The 19708-nt window shown below is 34.3% G+C and overlaps 1 protein-coding gene, 1 long non-coding RNA gene and 1 pseudogene across 2 annotated transcripts; 1 reads left to right on the top strand and 2 right to left on the bottom strand.

Moving 5' to 3' along the window:
- The first annotated feature begins 10167 nt into the window (after positions 1-10167).
- On the top strand, positions 10168-13787 carry LOC132047820 (cell cycle checkpoint protein RAD17-like; annotated as a pseudogene).
- A 420-nt stretch (positions 13788-14207) lies between these two features.
- On the bottom strand, positions 14208-14792 carry LOC132046428 (uncharacterized). The gene is made up of 3 exons (XR_009412700.1): positions 14772-14792; positions 14587-14680; positions 14208-14242 (listed from the first exon to the last, which is right to left on the bottom strand). It is a non-coding gene; the product is annotated as an uncharacterized LOC132046428 (long non-coding RNA).
- A 1148-nt stretch (positions 14793-15940) lies between these two features.
- On the bottom strand, positions 15941-19294 carry LOC132048271 (L-ascorbate peroxidase 3-like). The gene is made up of 9 exons (XM_059439175.1): positions 19087-19294; positions 18879-19003; positions 18041-18090; positions 17821-17886; positions 17673-17721; positions 17077-17159; positions 16897-16976; positions 16698-16800; positions 15941-16358 (listed from the first exon to the last, which is right to left on the bottom strand). The coding sequence occupies exons 1-9, from the start codon at positions 19197-19199 to the stop codon at positions 16161-16163; spliced, it is 867 nt and encodes a 288-aa protein (XP_059295158.1). The 5' UTR covers positions 19200-19294; the 3' UTR covers positions 15941-16160.
- Between the last annotated feature and the right edge of the window lie 414 nt (positions 19295-19708).

Genomic DNA, 19708 nt, shown 5'->3' with positions numbered 1-19708 from the left:
AGGAGAAAAAGGGGAAAGGATCCAGTAATGCTCAATGTGTGTCCAGTAAATGTGTGTCCAGTGATGCTCAATGGCATCCTAGATTCATGCCACGTTTCCCCTAAGTACACTATGGTTGAGATCGCATAATTTGTTATTTGGGGCCTTCAGCTCCAACTTCTTTTTTAATGAGCAGCAAAATCCAGAAGATGGGGCCCACTGCAAATAATTATTTCTTGACTCTTTCTTTTCAATGCATAGTTTGCTAGAAGAATATTTTCCTTCAATCGGTGTAAATACCTGAATTTACGGATAAAACCAACAAATATCACTGTGTTTGAACAATGAGTCAAACTCGAAGAAAAAACAAAACATAACTGATTAACATGATTTAAATATAAGTACGGAGCTCGTTTGGAAAAAAACGATACTTTTAAATTTTAGAATATATACTTCCTCGTTTAAATTTCTGTAGCGATATTTGACAAGGCACAGTTTAAGAGAAAATTAAAAAGTTATGATTTCAATATGTCATAAATATTTGTGTGACTATAAAATATTTTATTAAGAAAAGGTAAATTTTAATAAATAATTATAAATAAAGAAGTTTAATCTTTTCTAAACAAATAAAACATATACATTACATAAATTAAATGAAACTTCCGCCATCTTGATTTTCCTGTACTTTTAACATATATTTACTCCTTTTAAAGAAAAAAGTAAGATAAGGTGGGGCTGACGGCTCCGTTACCTCTGCTTAAAATTCTGTTAACATACATTTACTCCTTTTAACAAATAGCAAATTATGAATGATCTCAGCCATAGAGTACTTAAGGGACACGTGGCATGAATCTAGAATGCCATTGAGCATTACTGGACACACACATTTACTGGAGGGATCCTTTTTTAGAAAAAAGTCGTGCCGTACGCGTGGCCTTTTATTGGACGAAAAAAGAAAAGAACATTTGTAATTTTGTATGACGGAAGAAATATATAAATAGTTACTTTTTCTACCGGTAATTAACATTTAATTATTACTTTGATTTTTTTTTTTTAACATTTGGGTACTTTGTGATACGGATTAAATTTCGACAAAAATATCAGAAAACTCAAGCACACTCAATTTGAAATTTCTGCATATGAAACTATACTCCACGTTGTTATGCTATAGTTCGAAATATGTAATTCATGAAGTTTGGACTATCTATCTCTTTATAGTACTCTGGGGCAATGTCATAGATTCCCTCAGAGTTCGAAAATGTAACATGAGTGAAATTGATCCTTTAACTTTGTTTGAGAAACTTAATTATTAGGAGGTACCATGAGTGAATATAGTCCTAGTTCTTTAACATTATTTCACTTCTTGCACCTATTTCAACACTTATACTATTATTGTATCACGAGGTACTGTGACTGAAATAATCTTTTAACACTCACTTAACAAATTCCTCGAGTTTGCAATGAAAAATTTCAGGAAGAAATGTTGGAGTTTGAACTAGCACAGTTTAAAACTCCATGAATAAATTCTAGAATTTGAACTGCACATTTAAAACTCCAGATATTTCAATAAAAAATATTTTTATAGTATTATAATACGTACATTATTAGTGTATGCATTATAATCCAAGATTCATGGGGTAAATTTCTTGAATGGTCACTTAACTATAATTTTTTTTTCACAAAGTCACTTAACTATTTTCTAACACAAAAGTCACATAACTATCACTTTTTTTTTTTTTTACCAAAGTCACTTAACTATATTTTCTAACATAAAAGTCATAAATTTTTTAGCTTACTAACACAAAAATCGCACGTACAGAAAAATCCAACTTCCGATGGATAATTTTTTTATAATTTTTTTTTATATTTAATATAATCGATACAAACTCAATTAAAAAGAATCGACCTGATCCGAAACTCATGCAAATATTAAAATATTAAAATATTAAATAAAGAAAATCAATCCTTCACCAAATATACGATCTTTCTCTGTAGGGACTCTCAAGTAAAAAATGTGTGAAATTTATTGGCCCTTTTTTCCAATATATATTGAAAAGTGTTACATATTGTTGGATAGTAGGAAATTGAATTATACGGATCAATAGTTATTATTGTTTGTATCAGAAGTAATAATCTTGTGATAATTTTTTTTAAAAAAATTATTCACCCTTTTGGTATTTTAATAGCTGCATATTAGTTTTGGATCGAGACAATTCTTTTTAATTGAGTTTGTATATATTAGATTAAATATAAAAAATAACATATAAATATTACCCATCGGAAGTTTAATTTTTTACAAGGTTTGAATTTTGTGACTTTTGTGTTAGAAAATATAATTAAGTGACTTTAGTGGAAAAAAAAATAATAGTGATGTGATTTTTGTGTTAGAAAACATATAGTTAAATGACTTTGGTGAAAAAAATTAATAGTTATGTGACTTTTGTACTAGAAAAACATAATTAAGTGACTTTCGTGAAAAAAAATGATAGTTAAGTGAACATTCATGATATTTACCTAGATTCATGTATAGTTTGCCTCTGAACCGAACTATCCCTATATGAATAGAGACCTATCAAATGAAAAATCACTAGCAGGTCAGCAATACCTCCCTTTTTACCTCATTTCATCCTAATCAGGTCATGCACCAAATTTTAAACTTACCCAATACAACAATCAAACGACAAGAATGGTCGATCGCATAGATTATTGGACTAAAACGGCCCCATTTCAAAATTGGTACAAGCATTTGAACTAAATTAAAGGATGTTCACGACATCTCATAGAGTTTTGACTTGCGAATTGCACTCTCGCGTATATGAGATTAAAAGTACAACGGTATCTCTTTTTTGTTATTTTTGCAATGAGCTAGTATAAGCGACAACTAGTAGAAAACATAGAGAATTAACAACGTGGTGATGCCAATCTGTGAACAATTCTTCCTCAATCAGGAATATATTTGGGATGAGTAAACCTATGATATTTCAAAGCCACTAAAGACATGTTATTTTCACTTGAATAGCTGCAAGTAGCACATCCCAAGATTTATTGATGAAAACAGAAAGAAATACTATCATGATATTTTGCATGCGGTGCCAATAACAACAATCAATTTTAATGCCATTGAATATGGAGCTATTCAGTTTCCAATTTGCTTCAGTTGACTTCGCGAATGTATTGGAACTTTTGTGCTTGCTAATGCTTACTTGATTCTCCTGTTGACTTTATAAAAGCAAACCAATATTAGATAGAAGACACTGAATATTACAACAGCGGCTGCAACAGCAACTCCAACAGCCCTTTGTGTCACCGGCATGTTCTTCAAACGTAACGTGCTATTTTCAAATGCTGATGAATGCAATAATCCAAGCTCAGAGAGCTTCCTGTTGATTAGATAGAAGAGACTGAATATTACAACAGCGGCTGCAACAGCAACTCCAACAGCCCTTTGTGTCACCGGCATGTTCTTCAAACGTAACGTGCTATTTTCAAATGCTGATCCGAAAAATGATGAATGCATTAATCCAAGCTCAGAGAGCTTCTTGTGTGCCACTACGTAGTTTCTTTTGAAAGCATCTTCATCCTGTCACAGAATTAAGTTTATTAAATTTAATCATCACTACAGATAAACCTTGAGTTAGACTGCTTAGGTAGGAAGTTGAAGATAATGCAGTTGTTTTGGCCACAGTAGATATGAGCATATTGTATTATCAGAAGACAGTACTCAAACAATATCATTGATTTCTCGTGACACAAGCAATTCTATTCATTTCCTCACTCATTATCTGAGAGAGTGACAACTAAGAGCAGATAAATTAATGTCCAGTCATTTTAGCCAGCCTTGCTGGTAGTTTAACGTTATTTTTATTCTTAAATGATGCAAGTTGTGTGCTGACAAAGTTAGATGATGTGTTGCAACAATTGAACTTTGAGAAGAGACATGTTAACATGAGCTACATAATACCGTTGCATAAAGAAGCACATGATTGCGGAACTCTGGATCGGCAAGCAGAGCTTTATCAATGGCTTCCGCGGGAAGTTCCACCTTGTTGAGCTTCCTAACAGATCATTTTGGAAAGCTAACATGAGAATTTTTCTTTTAACCAATGGTGAACAATAAAAAGAAGTCTGGGTGTATAGTAATCATACTTAAAGTATGAATTGTCAAATTTCAAAGTCTCCGCATCAGCTCTTCTGGCCTGCATCAGCAAACCCAATATATAGACGAACCTTAAGACAAACAGCATTTATGTGTGAGAAATATCATTATGTTGATGCAGATCCATATTATATAATACCAGTTTGAGGCCTCCACATAATGCTACTATAAGATCGGAGTTAGAGATTCCCACTCGGTGAAAGATGGCTCTTAAATCTGATGGACCTAAAAGAACAGCATCAAAAAGAGGAACATAGTAAGTGATAAAAGACGTGTGCAGGAATATAGCACTGAGCTCTAGAGTTCTCAGAAACTCATGCCAAGTTTATAATTGCTCCAAGGTTGCTGATAACAGTTTTAACAATATTCACAATGTTAGCAACAGGGGATGTAACCAAGCCAGTTCATGGTCACTGTCCATGATATTCAAGAGCTTCACAAGTTGGACTATGTTTTTTTCTTTTCATTCTCAGAAGTTCTCCTGAGAAATATATGGAACTGCAAGGGGAAACAACACTTCAGAGGACAATGCAATTAGACTGAATTAGTGAAATTACAAAGAAGCTAAAGAATGTCATCCCCAAGATTATTGACATATAACCGCCACATAGGTGCAGAACGAAGCAAGAGTTCTTATATTCAAGTTGTTCAGAAACAAATAAACTGCAAGAACTACTACAATTATGCACCAAATATGATAATAATCAAGTCCCTCCAAGTTTAACTCCTCTCATTGCAGCTCAGGTATGAAATTCGGATCTTTCTCAGCAGGGACAATACCAAGGATATCAATGTTAGATAGCTCGTTTTTCCTCTAGCATTATCAAATCTTTCTAATCGATGGTGAAAGCATAGAACTGACAAATTTGGTTTGTTTAACTCTTATAATTGTAATGCAATATTATAACAAGAACTAGCTAATTTGAATTTTCTTTCCAGTATTTCCAACATGATAACTAAGACTATCTTTCCCCAAGTGATGAGATGTATCAGCTGTGAAACGAATCCCACGTTAGAACATACATGTGTCCCTAAGTGATTGTAGAAGGGTTTCGATAGGGGTTTTATAATATCCTGGGTCATTCCACACATTGTCAAAGGGTGAACTTCGCAGATAAATTAGATGTGTAATACTAGTCCATAGTACTCCTTCCGTCCAAATTTATTTGATAGTAGTTTGACTGGACACGAAATTTAAGAAATAAAGGAAGACTTTTAAATCTTCTTGTTTAAAACAAGTCAAATATATATGTGTGGTTATAAATCATCTCGTTAAACATAGCAAAGTTTAAAGTTAAATTATTGTCAAATAAGAAAATGTGTTATTCTTACTAAAAAGAAAAGTGTGTTATATAAATTGGGACAAAAGGAGTAGTAAATTTTTTAATCTTTGCAGTCTGTCTATCCATTATGCGTATTTCAAAATGATAGATCAGCTAATTATGTCAACCTTTTACGGATGCATCAGGAAGGCACCCTTCATCTGGTGATATTGTCGAATCCTGATAAAAAGGTAATAAAAGTTAGTGATGGATTTAAAATAGGGAAAAGGGTCAAAAATACCCCTCTACTTTGGAAAAAGGGCTAAAAATACCCTCCGAACTTATTTTGGGTCAAAAATACCCCTCCCGTCCTTAAAGTCTTTAAATATACCCCTGTCTTGACGGAAATTATCCTCCAAAATAACTCGAAATTATTTTTTAAACCCGCTCCATCATTTAAATTCGACCCAACTAAATAATAACCCATAACATTCCCTTATTCCCCCAATTCTCTCAATATTCATACCTACGTATTGGGGGAATAAGGGGATCTTATGGGTTATTATTTAGTTGGGTCGGGTTTAAATGATGGAACGGGTTTAAAAAAAGATTTCGGGTTATTTGGGAGGATGATTTCCGTCAAGACATTGCTATATTTGAAGACTTTAAGGATGAGAGGGTACCAAAATAAGTTCGGAGGATATTTTTAGCCCTTTTTTCAAAGTAGAGGGATGTTTTTTTATCCTTTTGCCTTTAAAATAAATGAAGGAAGTACTAAATCTTTTCATCCTTCCTTTGCATACCTCTCTACCCGGGACAAACACGATTCCTGGACCACCAAGCGTTTCAAGTGCAACAACCCCGGCAAGCTACAGTCCCAAATAAAAAAGATAGAAATACTAATTAATTAGGCACAATGTTCGTTCTGTAAGAACCAAAAGATATTCTTTTTTTAATAAGTATTTTTTATTACTAGCTAATATGAACGGCATTTTTCAGCAATTTTCTACAAGTTATTACAAAACTTAAGCAGCCCCTACTGTAAAACGGGATTACAATTATTGACACGAGATGTATATATCTCACCTGATAGAGGTCAGGATACGTTATTTTGAAATAGTTGCGCTTGATTTTTTCTGCACTCCAGACAAAATATTAATTAGAAGGTAATAGAATTAACAAATTCTTTACGTTTTGCACCCTAATGTTATTTTTTGTGATTTGCACCTATCCTATTTTATTTTATTTTTAATGATTCACACTCTAATTGTTCTGTATTTCTTTCAAAAACAATAAAACCACTCCTTTTTAAAATATTTGAGGGCAAGGAAGGAACAATTCAAATAAAGAAAAAAATTTGCATATTATTCAAATTTAAGAATATAATATTTGTATTTTTCCTATTTTCTCCTACTCATATATTTTAAAAGGAGTGGTTTTATTGTTTTGCAAGAAAATAGATTAGGGTGAGAATCATTGAAAAAATAGGATAGCATGTAAATAATAATAATAAAAAAACATATATTAAGGGTGCAAAACAAAAAAAAAAAGCAAAGAAAAAACTACTAGTATTTAGTATTGCAAAAGAGAACTTAATATAAACAAAAATATAGGCATGGTGTATGCAATTAAAAAATGAATGGCCAACTTTTCGTCTTCAAATGAAAACTCCATCAATGTAGGCATATATAGCGATATTATATATGATACTGAAACATTAGTAGCTGCGAAGATCCACGAGCAGGCAAAAATAATATTCATGTACTTTAAAACGATAAGTATCAAGTAAGCACTAATTAACCATTGCACTCTAGACACATGCATATTATTAGCTTATGCGAACACTAGAAAGAGTTAAAGGCTAAACTGAAGCTCACTAATTTCAGTTTTGAGATTGTTAATGGCAGATTGAGTGTTCTTTGTTGTAGCATTAGTAGAAATGCTATTTCCTGCATCAGCATGATGAAAATTGGCAATTGATAATTGGGATGCATATACTAAACGAAGTAGATCCAAAGCATTGTAATTCTTCTTGAATATAAGATCATGAAACTCACCAATTTCAGTTTTGAAATTATTATTGGCAGATTGAGTGTTCTTTGTTGTAACATCAGCAGAAGTGCTAGTTCCTACATCAAAGATGATGAAAATTTGCAATTGAGAATTGGGATCCATACGTTAAACGGAGCAGGTCCGAAGCACTGTAAAGCAATGTAATTCTTCTTGAATATAAGATATTTGAGATTATTAATGGCAGATTGAGTGTTCTTTGTTGTAGCATCAACAGAAGTGCTAGTTCCTACATCAAAGATGATGAAAATTGGCAATTGATTATCGGGATGTATACGCTAAACGAAGCAGATTCGAAGCACTATGTGTCTCGTTGGATATAAGATTATGAAGCTCAACCTGTGCTTTTCTTATCGCATTCCAATACTCGTGGTGCCGTTGATAGTACTAATATGATAGTGTTGTAATTATACACTGAAACTATATATTATGCCGAATGGTCATGCTTTTGATTTAAATTTTATTTGGTTAATGAAGTTCTGAAATGGGGTTTATATTTTAAAAGAAGTGGTTTTATTGTTTTGCAAGAAAATAGATTAAGGTGCGAATCATTAAAAAAATAGGATAGGATATAAATAATTTAAAAAAACATATATTAAGGGTGCAAAAATTGAAAAAAATCCTATAATATATGATACAGAAACATAAGTAGTTGCAAAGATCCACGAGCAGGCAAAAATAATATTCATGTACTTTAAAATGATAAGTATCACTTCAGCACTAATTAACCATTGCACTATAGACACATGCATATTATTAGCTTACGCGAAGACTAGAAAAAGTTAAAGGCTAAACTGAAGCTCACCATTTACAGGTTTGAGATTATTATTGTCAGATACAGTTTTCTTTGTTGTAGCATCAATAGAAGTATTATTTCCTGTATCAGTAGAAGTGTTACTTCCTGCATCAAAGATGTTGAAAATTGGCAATTGAGAATTGGGATGCATACGCTAAACGAAGCAGATCCCAAGCATTGTGGTTCTCCATAAGATTCTGAAGCTCAACCCTTGCTTTTGTTATCTCATTCCGATACTTGTTATCAACTCGTGGTGCCATTGATAGTACTAATATGATAGTGTTGTAATTATACACTGAAACTATATATTATGCTGAATGATGTGCTTTTGGTTCAACTTTGATTTGATTAATGAAGTTATGAAATGGGGTTTATATATATAGAGCAACGCGGGGGGGGGGGGGGGGGGAGGCGGGGAGGGAGAGGAATTTTATAAGCGTGACGTGAAGAAGCAATGAATGTGGAACAAACCAAGAAACGAATTGTTTATTTTGCTTTGTCGCATCACACTGAATAACATTTAGGAGAAAAAAGTGGTGCCGTCAAACAAAAGAGACCATTGTCATTTTCTCCGAAATGCCCCTTTAGTTTTCTACAAGGGTTTTGTAAAACGCGGGCATCAGCTTCTCAGTTACGCTAGCGGTTTTTCTCTAAAAAATACCCGCGTTTTCCCTTTCTAAAACAACCACTTGTACTACAACAGTTCCCTACTGCAGTTATTCAGTTTTGTCTAGGGCTCCAATAATCTCATTGGTATTTTCGAAAAGTACATTGATAAACATTCCTGTGGGAATGCGGCCACTGTAATTTCGTCATCAGATGATGATGATGAGGACTTGTCATTGAAGTCCAATTTCACCCACTTTCGGCGTCATGTCCTTATGGAAAGTTAAAATAAAGAGTTGTCAAAAAAGAAAAGAGTCGTTCTTTTTTAAATATACTAAAAAAAAAAAAAGTAAGACAAACAAATTGAGACGGAGGAAATTTTCTTTTACTATGCTTTTGCATTTGAGTGGACGTGAGTTGTATAAACAGGAAACCAGGGGTCATCCGGTTTTGCTTTTGCTTTTGCTTTTGCTTTTACTATGTAGACTTTTCACCTCTAGGGGTCATCAGGTTAGCATACTAGATAGCAACATTTTCATCTATAGATGGTTTTATTTGCGTTTTGTTAATACAAAGATTCCTATTACACATTCTATCTTCCATAATTAATACATAAATTCTCTCATAAGTTAGGCTGGGTTAATACTTCCAACAAAACACTAAAATAGTTATGTCGAAATTATTTCTTCTTGTGCAGCCAAGCAAACACTGCATTAGTTATGTGGAGATTAATTTTTCTTATGCGGTCAAACCGAACATTGTATTACTTATGCAATATTTTATGCTGGAATATGCCAACCACATGGCCCCTTATCAAAATATATTTTACCTCCAATCCATTGATGCTTAAGAAGGGTTTTCACACTGAGGTTACATGAAGAGGCACAATCATAAATAGACTCAGTTGCTATGTTGAACAACTATAGAGCAAACTCTTTCCCGTTTACCTTAACTTATTAAAAGCAAAAAAAGAACAAAATTTTTTCCCTAATATCTTGTTTCACAGAGATAAAACAATGTACGTTACCTATGAAACTTATAGGAGTTGGTTACAACTATACCTTGAATCTATGCAAGCTCAAGTAAAAAACTCCTGGGCTTTACCGAATATATTTATTCAATAGTCTTTTTTAGGAACCTTGGGTTATGTTTGCTTTATGGTTTAAGTTCTCGTGTCTCGTCTAGTCTAATTGTATTGGTGGTTCATGAGAAATATTCTCAATTGTTTCTGGGATACACACTGTTCTGCTAGTTTGCTTTGAATACCTCAGACATTATAATGACATATGGTATAAGTGATGCAGATGAAACGGTTTTGTGAGGATTTTGATGAAGATTTCACAGGTATCAAGGTATCTGCTGGTATGCTAGTTTCAACAGATTGGTTTTAGCATTTATTTGTATTAATGTCAATAATGAACTGGAATTGGTTTTGCCTCTCCATTTTTTGAAGGCTTCTGACCGTGTTGGTGACAGTATCTTTGTCAGTATAAACATTAGTTTGTCATAGGTTACATTTTATCTACATATCAAACATTTAGCAACTTTTTCACCTTTCTTATACATCCATGTTATCAGATCTCATTAAAATGTTCTGCTGAAGTTGGATGTCTTAGTTTTGTCATTTCGTTTTGCAGACTACATTCATTAAGTTTTGCATGCAGTGCAAGCTTCAATCGTGATATTATATTCTTGCTCATGATGCTATGGTCTTTCAACTTAACAGGATGATACTTGCTATTCCTTAACCTCAAATGGAAACACTACCTAAGATGCCCCAGTTTAGGAATTGTTTTTACTCTGTGTTGTTAAGACTTCACTTTTTGGGTGATGTTTTATTCACATTTTAAAATGTTGGATCCGTACCATGACGCAAGTATCATCTAAGTATGCAAGGTCTTTAGACTTCCTGTTGACGATTCAGTTGGCAAATGATTATTGACCTGCATTTACAGTGAAAATTCCTCCTTCAACTCCTCTCCCCACCTCTCTGTCTTCAGTTAGTGATCGTTGTCAAAAGATTAAATTGTGTGAAACTGATCAGGTCTTGAAAGCAACAATGGACATGTGGGTTGACAAACATAAGCCTTATTTCCTGGAAGAGCTTGCAATTCACAAGAAGGTAAAGAGCTGTATGTATTTTTCTTAGTCTTCTCAGATTTGAGGTTTTAATGATTGTTTCCTGTGCTTGATTTTGCAGGTCGAAGAAGTGAAAACATGGTTTGAAGAAAGACTAAAAGCTGTAATGGTACTTAATTAAGAATGTCTAAAAAGCCATATTAGTTTCTTTCTTTTCTTAGACTTCTGATATTGTGACAAGACATGGTCATCAATTCCTGGTTCAGCGGGGTGAATATTGCTTTTCTATTTTCCTTCTCCGTAAAATCTTAATATAGTTCATTGTTTCTTATTCTTCGGTAGTGTTACTTAAAATCGCTGTAGAAGATATTCTAAATAATTAATTATTGTTGATTTGCTGAGGAACCCTGTCTAATGAAGGATGAGTGGAGCGTTGACTATAATCAATCAATGAACAATGGCTAAATCCCGAATCAGTAGGGCTAGGGCACATAAGTTTTCTGTATCCATTTAGCTTTATTCAGCTCCATTTCATTCACATACTAAATAATTTGTCTTCCACAATGTGGTTTTTCTAAAACTAGAGGTTCCATAATCTTACGCATATCCTCGCCATGGGGATATGCGTCTTTAACCAGAACTAAAATTGTTGACAAACCGTCAGCTATAGTAGTGTATTAACAACTAAGCATTTATCTGAAAAGTTAGCATCTCCTATGGCAATCCTGTGCTTGCACTATATTTTGTTCTTAGCCAAGTCTGCAGTAACTCTTAGAGATTGTAGGTCTTTTGCGACTGTACTCGTGTGAAATTTGGTCTATCTATGCTGTTTTTTGACCTTCAATCATTATATTGTTTCGCCTAAAATCGGTGCATATTATATTGTTTCGCCTAAAATCGGTGCATAGTCTGTTAAAATGCACAACCTTTGGGTTTGTTGCGTTATTTATTATGTTCCCTTGGGAAAGAGCCCTTGTCGGTGCACACCTAAAGCAGTGAGAAGAGAGATTAAGCATACACATGCTCAGATAAAGTATCTTTTCTTGTTTCCCTGTTTGCATTGTGTTGCCTGGAACCCGGGGGTGGGGGATGTACTTGGGATTTTACAACTTATAGACATCAGGTGTGTCTTGGTTGCCATGCTTTGTTTTTTTAGCAAATCGGGAATAAATTTTTGTTTCAAAGTTTGGAATCGCACCTGCTTGATCCCAAATGCTTGCCCTGGTAATTGCTTAGACATGTAAGTGGAAAAGGTAAGCAGTTTATGGTGCTAAAGGGAAAAAGTTTGATCCAGGAAATTGGTATTGGTAACTTCTTCCTGTCTGACATATAGCGTTCGTAATTTTGAGGGTTTAGTCATTCCAGGTGCACATGTTTTCACGATGTTTTTGACATGACGGGTGTTTTCTGCACTCTTCAGACTTTACATTCCGGAACTGAGATTTTTCCTCAGCTGGATACAGGATGATCATAATAATGTTCTTCTTGTTGCTGGACCTTCTGGTGTTGGAAAAACTGTATACCACTGTTTTCTTTACTCTTTATTTAATTTAAACACAAGTGACGTGGGACAATTTAGTTCTGAGAATTTTGAATCAGGAGTGCCATGTTTTGAATTTTGTCTTACTCCTTCGAGGTCCGTAAACCTTGGATGATCATTGGGTGCTTGTCATCTTCTAGGCTACTATCCATGCTATTGCTTTGCTTCTTGGCATCACAATATTCGAATGGACTACGCCTGCTCCAACAATTTGGTCAGAACATTTGCATAATTCTAATTTACATATTCATGTTTGAATTAATGGAAAACGAAGCTGCTCCGCCTACAAGCTATCAAGTGCTTGTTCAGAATATTGGTTCCTTCATATTATCATTTCACATTTCTTCTTGTGTTGATCTAAGGTTACAATACAGGTCAAAACTAGATGAGTTTGGGTTTTGTGGAAAGGAAGAGAAAGTATGGATTGGCTTCTCCAACCTTGAAGGGATCACATGCTTCGGTCATACTCTTAATTGATGATCTTCGTGTGGTAAATAGAATAGTTGCATATGGAAGGCTTTAAAGGTGTTTGAAGCTTCTTGTGCAGTTAGTCCGCATTCCAACAGCCATAGTGATCACCATCTATGACAAGGATGACTCTGCAGACTTTAGCACACGCTGCTGGGAAGAACTCCGTGTATCTCTGCACAGTGCTGGTGCTTGTAAGGTTGCGTTCCTTGGTAGAATGACTTTGGATTTTGAATTCTTTAAATCTGCTTATCTTGAATCAAATGTCAAACACCTCCCTATGAGTATGAAAACATAATAAAGTAGTTGACCTACAATTCCACCCACAACCTGCAGGCAAAGGGCAAAATAGTTCACTCTCTGAACATTTGCAAATTGAGTTAAAGGTTCTTTTCTTATCTTCGACGATAAAATGCCAGGGGAGGAAGCAGTTATCCACATTTTAGATTCTAAGTTACTAGAGTTTGTCAAATTTTTTTTAGGCGAGTTCATGGTTTTCAGGTCAACTTCAACCCTGTCACCGTCAATTCAGTCAAGAAAACACTTACAACTATACGCAGAAAGGAGAAGTGTGAATGTGGTGCTGATATGATTGAGCTAATAGCGAAAGCCAGTGGAGGTGACATCAGACATGCAATTACTTCTCTGTAGTATTTCTGTCTGAAACCACATAGAAGGCCTATTCTACCTTCAAAAGAAAGACTGGATAATGTTAGTTATTTGGATGATGTGTTTTGTTTGCCTTTTGGAAAAGATGAAAATCTCTCTTGTTTCTCATGTGATAGTAATTTTCACTCTTTCAGTACCAAGTTTGTCAATGTGAAAATGTGATGCAATCTATGAACAATAATTGAAACCTTTTGAAGAGTTCTGAATATTTAAAAGTCACCAAGGGCACATTTTTATATTATACTAATACATTTGATGAGTAGACTACATACTCAAGTTATTGATGCAACATGGAGATATCCTTAAGATTTATTGTTGATGAAACATGGAGCTATTCAGTGGAGAACAGTCTCTTTTATTCTTGCTCAGATTCAGTTTCTGGTTTACTATTTCTTTCTGTTGAGTTCTCGTGGACCAATGTTAGTGGAACTGCTGTGACGAATACTTATTAGCTCTCCCCCTGTTGATTAGATAGAAGACACTGAAAATTACAACAGCGGCTGCAACAACAAGTGTCACCGGCATGTTCTTCAAACGTAACGTGCTATTTTCAAATGCTGATCCGAAAAAATGATGAATGCGGCCGCTACGTAGTCTCTTTTGAAAGCATCTTCATCCTGTCACAGAATTAATTTTATTAAATTTAATCATTACTACAGATAAACCTTTGAGTTAGACTGCTTAGGTAGGAACTCGAAGATAGCGCAGTAGTTTTGGTCACAGTAGATATGAGCATATTGTATCATCAGAAGAAATTACTCAAACAATATCATTGATTTCTCGTGACACAAGCAATTCCATTCATTTCCTCACTCATTATCTGAGAGAGTGACAAACAAGAGCAGATAAATTAATGTCCGGTCTTCTTAAATGATGCAAGTTGTATGCTGACAAATTTATATGATGTGTTGCAACGATTGCCCTTTGAGAATAGACATGTTAACATGAGCTATCATAATACCGTTGCATAAAGAAGCACACGACTCTGGAATTCTGGATCGTCAAGCAGAGCTTTATCAATGGCTTCCATGGGAAGTTTTACGTTGTCGAGCTCCCTAACAGATCATTTTGGAAAGTTAACATGAGCATTTTTCTTTTAACCAATGGTGAACAATAAAAAGAAGTCTGGGTGCATAGTAATCATACTTAAAGTATGAATTGTCAAATTTCAAAGAGGCCTGAACTCCAGATCTATCCACATCAGCCCTTCTGGCCTGCAGCAGCAAACCCAATATATAGACGAACCTTAACACAAACAGCATTTATGTGTGAGAAATATCACTATGTTGATGCAGATCCATATTATATAATACTAGTTTGAGGCCTCCGCATAATGCTACAATAAGATTGGAGTTAGAGATTCCCATTCGGTGAAAGACGTCTCTTAAATTTGATGGACCTAAAAGAACAGCATCAAAAAGAGGAACACCATGAGTGATAAAAGACGTGTGCGGGAATATAGCACTGAGCTCTAGAGTTCTCAGAAACTCATGCCAAGTTTATGTAGTTAAGTGACTTTGGTGAAAAAAAGAAATAGTTATGTGACTTTTGTGTTAGAAAACATAGTTAAGTGACTTTGGTGAAAAAAAGTAATAGTTATGGGACTTATGTGTTAGAAAAACATAGTCAAGTGACTTTGGTGGAAAAAAATGATAGTTATGTGACTTTTGTGTTAGATAACATAGTTAAGTGACTTTGGTGAAAAAAAATGATAATTATGTGACTTTTGTGTTAGAAAACATAGTTAAGTGACTTTCGTGAAAAAAAGTGATAGTTAAGTGATCATTCATGAAATTTACTCAGATTTATGTATAGTTACCAAACTATCCCTATATGAATAGAGACCTATCAAACGACAAATAATTGAAAAATCACTTGCAGGTCAGCAATACGTCCCTTTTTACCTCGTTTCATCCTAGTCAGGTCATGCAAATACCTCCCTTTTTACCTCGTTTCATCCTAGTCGGGTCATGCACCAAATTTTAAATTTACCCAATACAACAATCAAACGACAAGAATGGTCAATCGCATAGATTATTGGACGAAGACGGGCCCCATTTCAAAATTGTTACAAGCATTTGAACTAAATTAAAGGATGTTCACGACATCTCATAGAGTTTTGACTTGTGAATTGCGTCTCTCGCGTATATGAGATTAAAATTACAACGGTATCTCTTTTTTGTTACTTTTGCAATGAGTTAGTATAAGCGACAACTAGTAGAAAACATAGAGAATTAACAAACGTGGTGATGCCAATCTGTGAACAATTATTCCTCAATCAGGAATATATTTGAACCATGAGTAGACCTATGATATTTCAAAGCCACTAAAGACATGTTATTTTCACTTGAATAGCTGCAAGCAGCACATCCCAGGATTTATTGATGAAAACAGAAAGAAATACTATCATACTATTTTGCATGCGTTGCCAATAACAACAAACAATTTTAATGCCATTGAATATGGAGCTATTCAGTTTCCAATTTGCTTCAGTTGACTTCGCGAATGTATTGAAACTTTTGTGCTTGCTAATGCTTACTTGATTCTCCTGTTGACTTCATAAAAGTAACCCAATATTACTACAGCTGCTGCAACAGCAACTCCAATAGCACCTTGTGCCAACACCGTGCTGTTCTTTACTGGTAACTTGAAGCAAGATGAAGGTGGTGTGAATCCAAGCTCGGAGAGCTTCTTGTGTGACTCGGCATAGTCTCTGAAGAAAGCCTCTTCGTCCTGTCACAGAAATAAGTGGATATAAGCTATTACATAAAAAGTTTTTGAGTGAGATTATTTAGGAAACAATTATCTGGGTAATATTGCTAGAAATTTTGAAGAATAGTGCAGCTCCTTAGCCATGCATATTGGTTAAGTTGCAAGAAAGATTCTAATAGGATCATTCCACATTCATTTGATTACTAATTAAAGATAAATTTCCAGCAATTTAGCCAGCCTTACTGGTTTTTTATGCTATTTTCCGTCTAGCATTATTGCAATGTTTTGTGGTAACAAATTCAAACGATGTGTAGTAACACTTGACCATTAAAGATGTATACAGTAATATGAGCTATATACCTTTGCGTAAAGTTCCACAAAAAGGCGGAACTGTGGATCTTCAACCAAAGCTTTATCAGTGGGAAGTTTCAAGAGACCTTCTGAATCCTCCTTGAGAAGCTCCCTAAGAGATTATTGTATCATTTAGGCAAGCAGTCATGAAAATTTTCTTTTAACAATGGTGAAATATAAAAGAGCTTCACGCATATACGAATCTTACACAAAATATGAGTTGTCAAATTTCAAAGGCTCTTTAGTCCAAGGGCCCTCAAAGCCAGATCTCTCTGGATGTGCTCTTCCCTACAACAGTAAACACGAAAGAGGAACTTTAAGACAAACTGAATTATATTCATGTGTGGAAAATATCAATATCCAGATGCAGATCCATGTGGTATAATACCAGTGTGTGGCCTCCAGACAATGCGACTATATCTTTGTCAGTGAGTCCCATTCTGTAAAAGACGTCCCTCAAATGTGGTGGACCTAAAAGGACATTAGGAAGAATAAGTGATATGTGATATGCAATATGCTGAGAATATGTTTCAAGATCAGAGCACTGAGTTATAGAGCACTCTCAGAAAATCATGTCAATTCTTTTTATTAATACAAGGTAGCTGGTAGCAGTTTTAGCAATATTTACAGTTTTCGCAATAGGATATCACCAAGTCCAGTTCAATGTCATTGTTCATAACATTCAAGATCTCCCACCAATAGGAATATATAAGATCCTTTGCAGAATTTTCTTTTGAAATAATGGGACCATCACGTAGAAACATGTTTAGGGGATGATGTGGTAAGTGCAAATTAGCAGAGAAACTAAATAATGTCATCTCCAAAATTAACATCTGACTTCCACATAGAAGCAGAAACAAGAATGCTTATACTCAAGTTGCTCACAAAAATATAGTGCAAGAACAATAATTAGGCAACAAATATGGCATAATGTGGATAATTCAAATAATAGATCAGCTAAGCCATCCTTTTAGGATGACTAACCTTGTTTGGCATCAGGAAGGCGCCCTTCTTCTGGTGAGCTTGATGAATCCTGATAGGAAGGTGGAAGTTACTAATTAAAGACGAGTCTTTCAAATGTATCTAAAACATTAAAATACAAAAAGGATGCATGCTTTCATCTTTTCTGTACCTTTCTACCAGGGACAAAATCAATGGTAGGACCTCCAGTTACCTCAACAGCAACAACTCCAGCAAGCTGCAGTCCCAAATAAAAAGGTAATAATAAGCACACTTTCAAATCCATAAAACCAGAATATTTTTGTTCCCCTGCATTACTGCTACTAATACAACTAACATTAAGTAGAACCTTCCCAAAATGGAAAACAAATATTAGACACAAGTATAATCACCTGATAGAGGTCAGCATACGTAATTTTAGGATGTCTGGCCTTAATTTCTTCTGTACTCCTCATAAAAGAAAAGGCATTAGAAGATAGAATCTAGTATTAATGGCCTCAAAGTAGATTAAACTGATAAAAGAAACACTTAATGTAAACAAAATATGGGCTTTGGAGGATGTGTATTCAGAAGACAATGACTAATCTGTATTAATCTAGAGCAAAGTTAGAAATTGTGTCTTTTTTTTTTTTTTTTTTTTCTTGAAAAGAAAAATATTGATGCTAAACAGAGAGAAGATAATAGATTATACAGAAATTCTTCAAGCCACTTAAAAGAACATGTTATAGAAAAGCAGTTTATGTGGCTATTGTAAATTAAACAGATTCTAATTTCTCCAAAATGCTTTCAACTGAATGATAGTAACGGTGCGAAGAAAAATTCACTTCCGATATAAAGAAAAAGGAGGCATAAGAAACTGTTCAACATAAAGCAAGACTCCAATTATATGCAGAACAAATTAACTTAATTACTAAACATATAAACAATGTAATCCTTAACAGAATTTCATAACAGAAAAAGTGATATGATCAACTTTCCATCTTCGAATGAAAACTCAGAAACAGTAATTAAGCATGAGCGATATACTAAAACATGGAGTAATTAGCTGTTAACATCCAAAATCAATCAAAAGCGTTCATGTACTTAAACTAAAATCATTAATCATTAACCATCTAATTGACAATCTATATCAATGAACACAAACTCATTTGCAGCAAATTATAATAGATCTCTTGAGGTACTAACTATAATTATGCGAAGGCTCTAGAAAAGCAAGGCTAAATAGCGCACCACAAAGATCAATTGCGATTTTGAGACCACTGTTAGCATCATGCTTTATCTCTACCTCATTCCTTATTGATCCATCAGGTCCTCCAGTCTTTGTTGTAGCATCATAGGTTCCTGCATCATGCCACCTGCAAATTAAAATATCCTTATTACTGTGTCAGATCAAAATATTATTTCAACAAAACATTTGATAATTTTGCATAATACATACGCTAGACGAAGCATAATAGGAGCACAGTTTTTGCTGGAGATAAGAGCTCGAAGATCTCTTCGTGCCTTCTCTATTTCCTTGATATACTCTGCATCCACTACTGGTCCCGCCATTGGTATTATGAAACAATGCTATCGTAAACTTATTAAATGAATGAAAGTATGAAAGACAAGGATTATATTATATAGAAGAATAATAAAGAGAGAACTTTTAGGGCCTGTTTGGAAAGCCACTCAGGTAATTGGAATTGGGTGTAATTACTGTTTGTTTGACCAAGTAATTACACGCTTAGGGTGGGAATTGGGTGTAATTGACGGGGTGTAATTACTTGATAGTTATGTGACTTTTGTGTTAGATAACATAGTTAAGTGACTTTGGTGAAAAAAAAATGATAATTATGTGACTTTTGTGTTAGAAAACATAGTTAAGTGACTTTCGTGAAAAAAAGTGATAGTTAAGTGATCATTCATGAAATTTACTCGTATGTATAGTTACCAAACTATCCCTATATGAATAGAGACCTATCAAACGACAAATAATTGAAAAATCACTTGCAGGTCAGCAATACGTCCCTTTTTACCTCGTTTCATCCTAGTCAGGTCATGCAAATACCTCCCTTTTT

The sequence above is a fragment of the Lycium ferocissimum genome, chromosome 2, assembly GCF_029784015.1.
Source record: "Lycium ferocissimum isolate CSIRO_LF1 chromosome 2, AGI_CSIRO_Lferr_CH_V1, whole genome shotgun sequence".
In the NCBI taxonomy this organism is placed as follows: domain Eukaryota; kingdom Viridiplantae; phylum Streptophyta; class Magnoliopsida; order Solanales; family Solanaceae; genus Lycium; species Lycium ferocissimum.
Note: the sequence above shows the minus strand (reverse complement) of the source record. Positions and strands in the feature narration are given on the sequence as shown.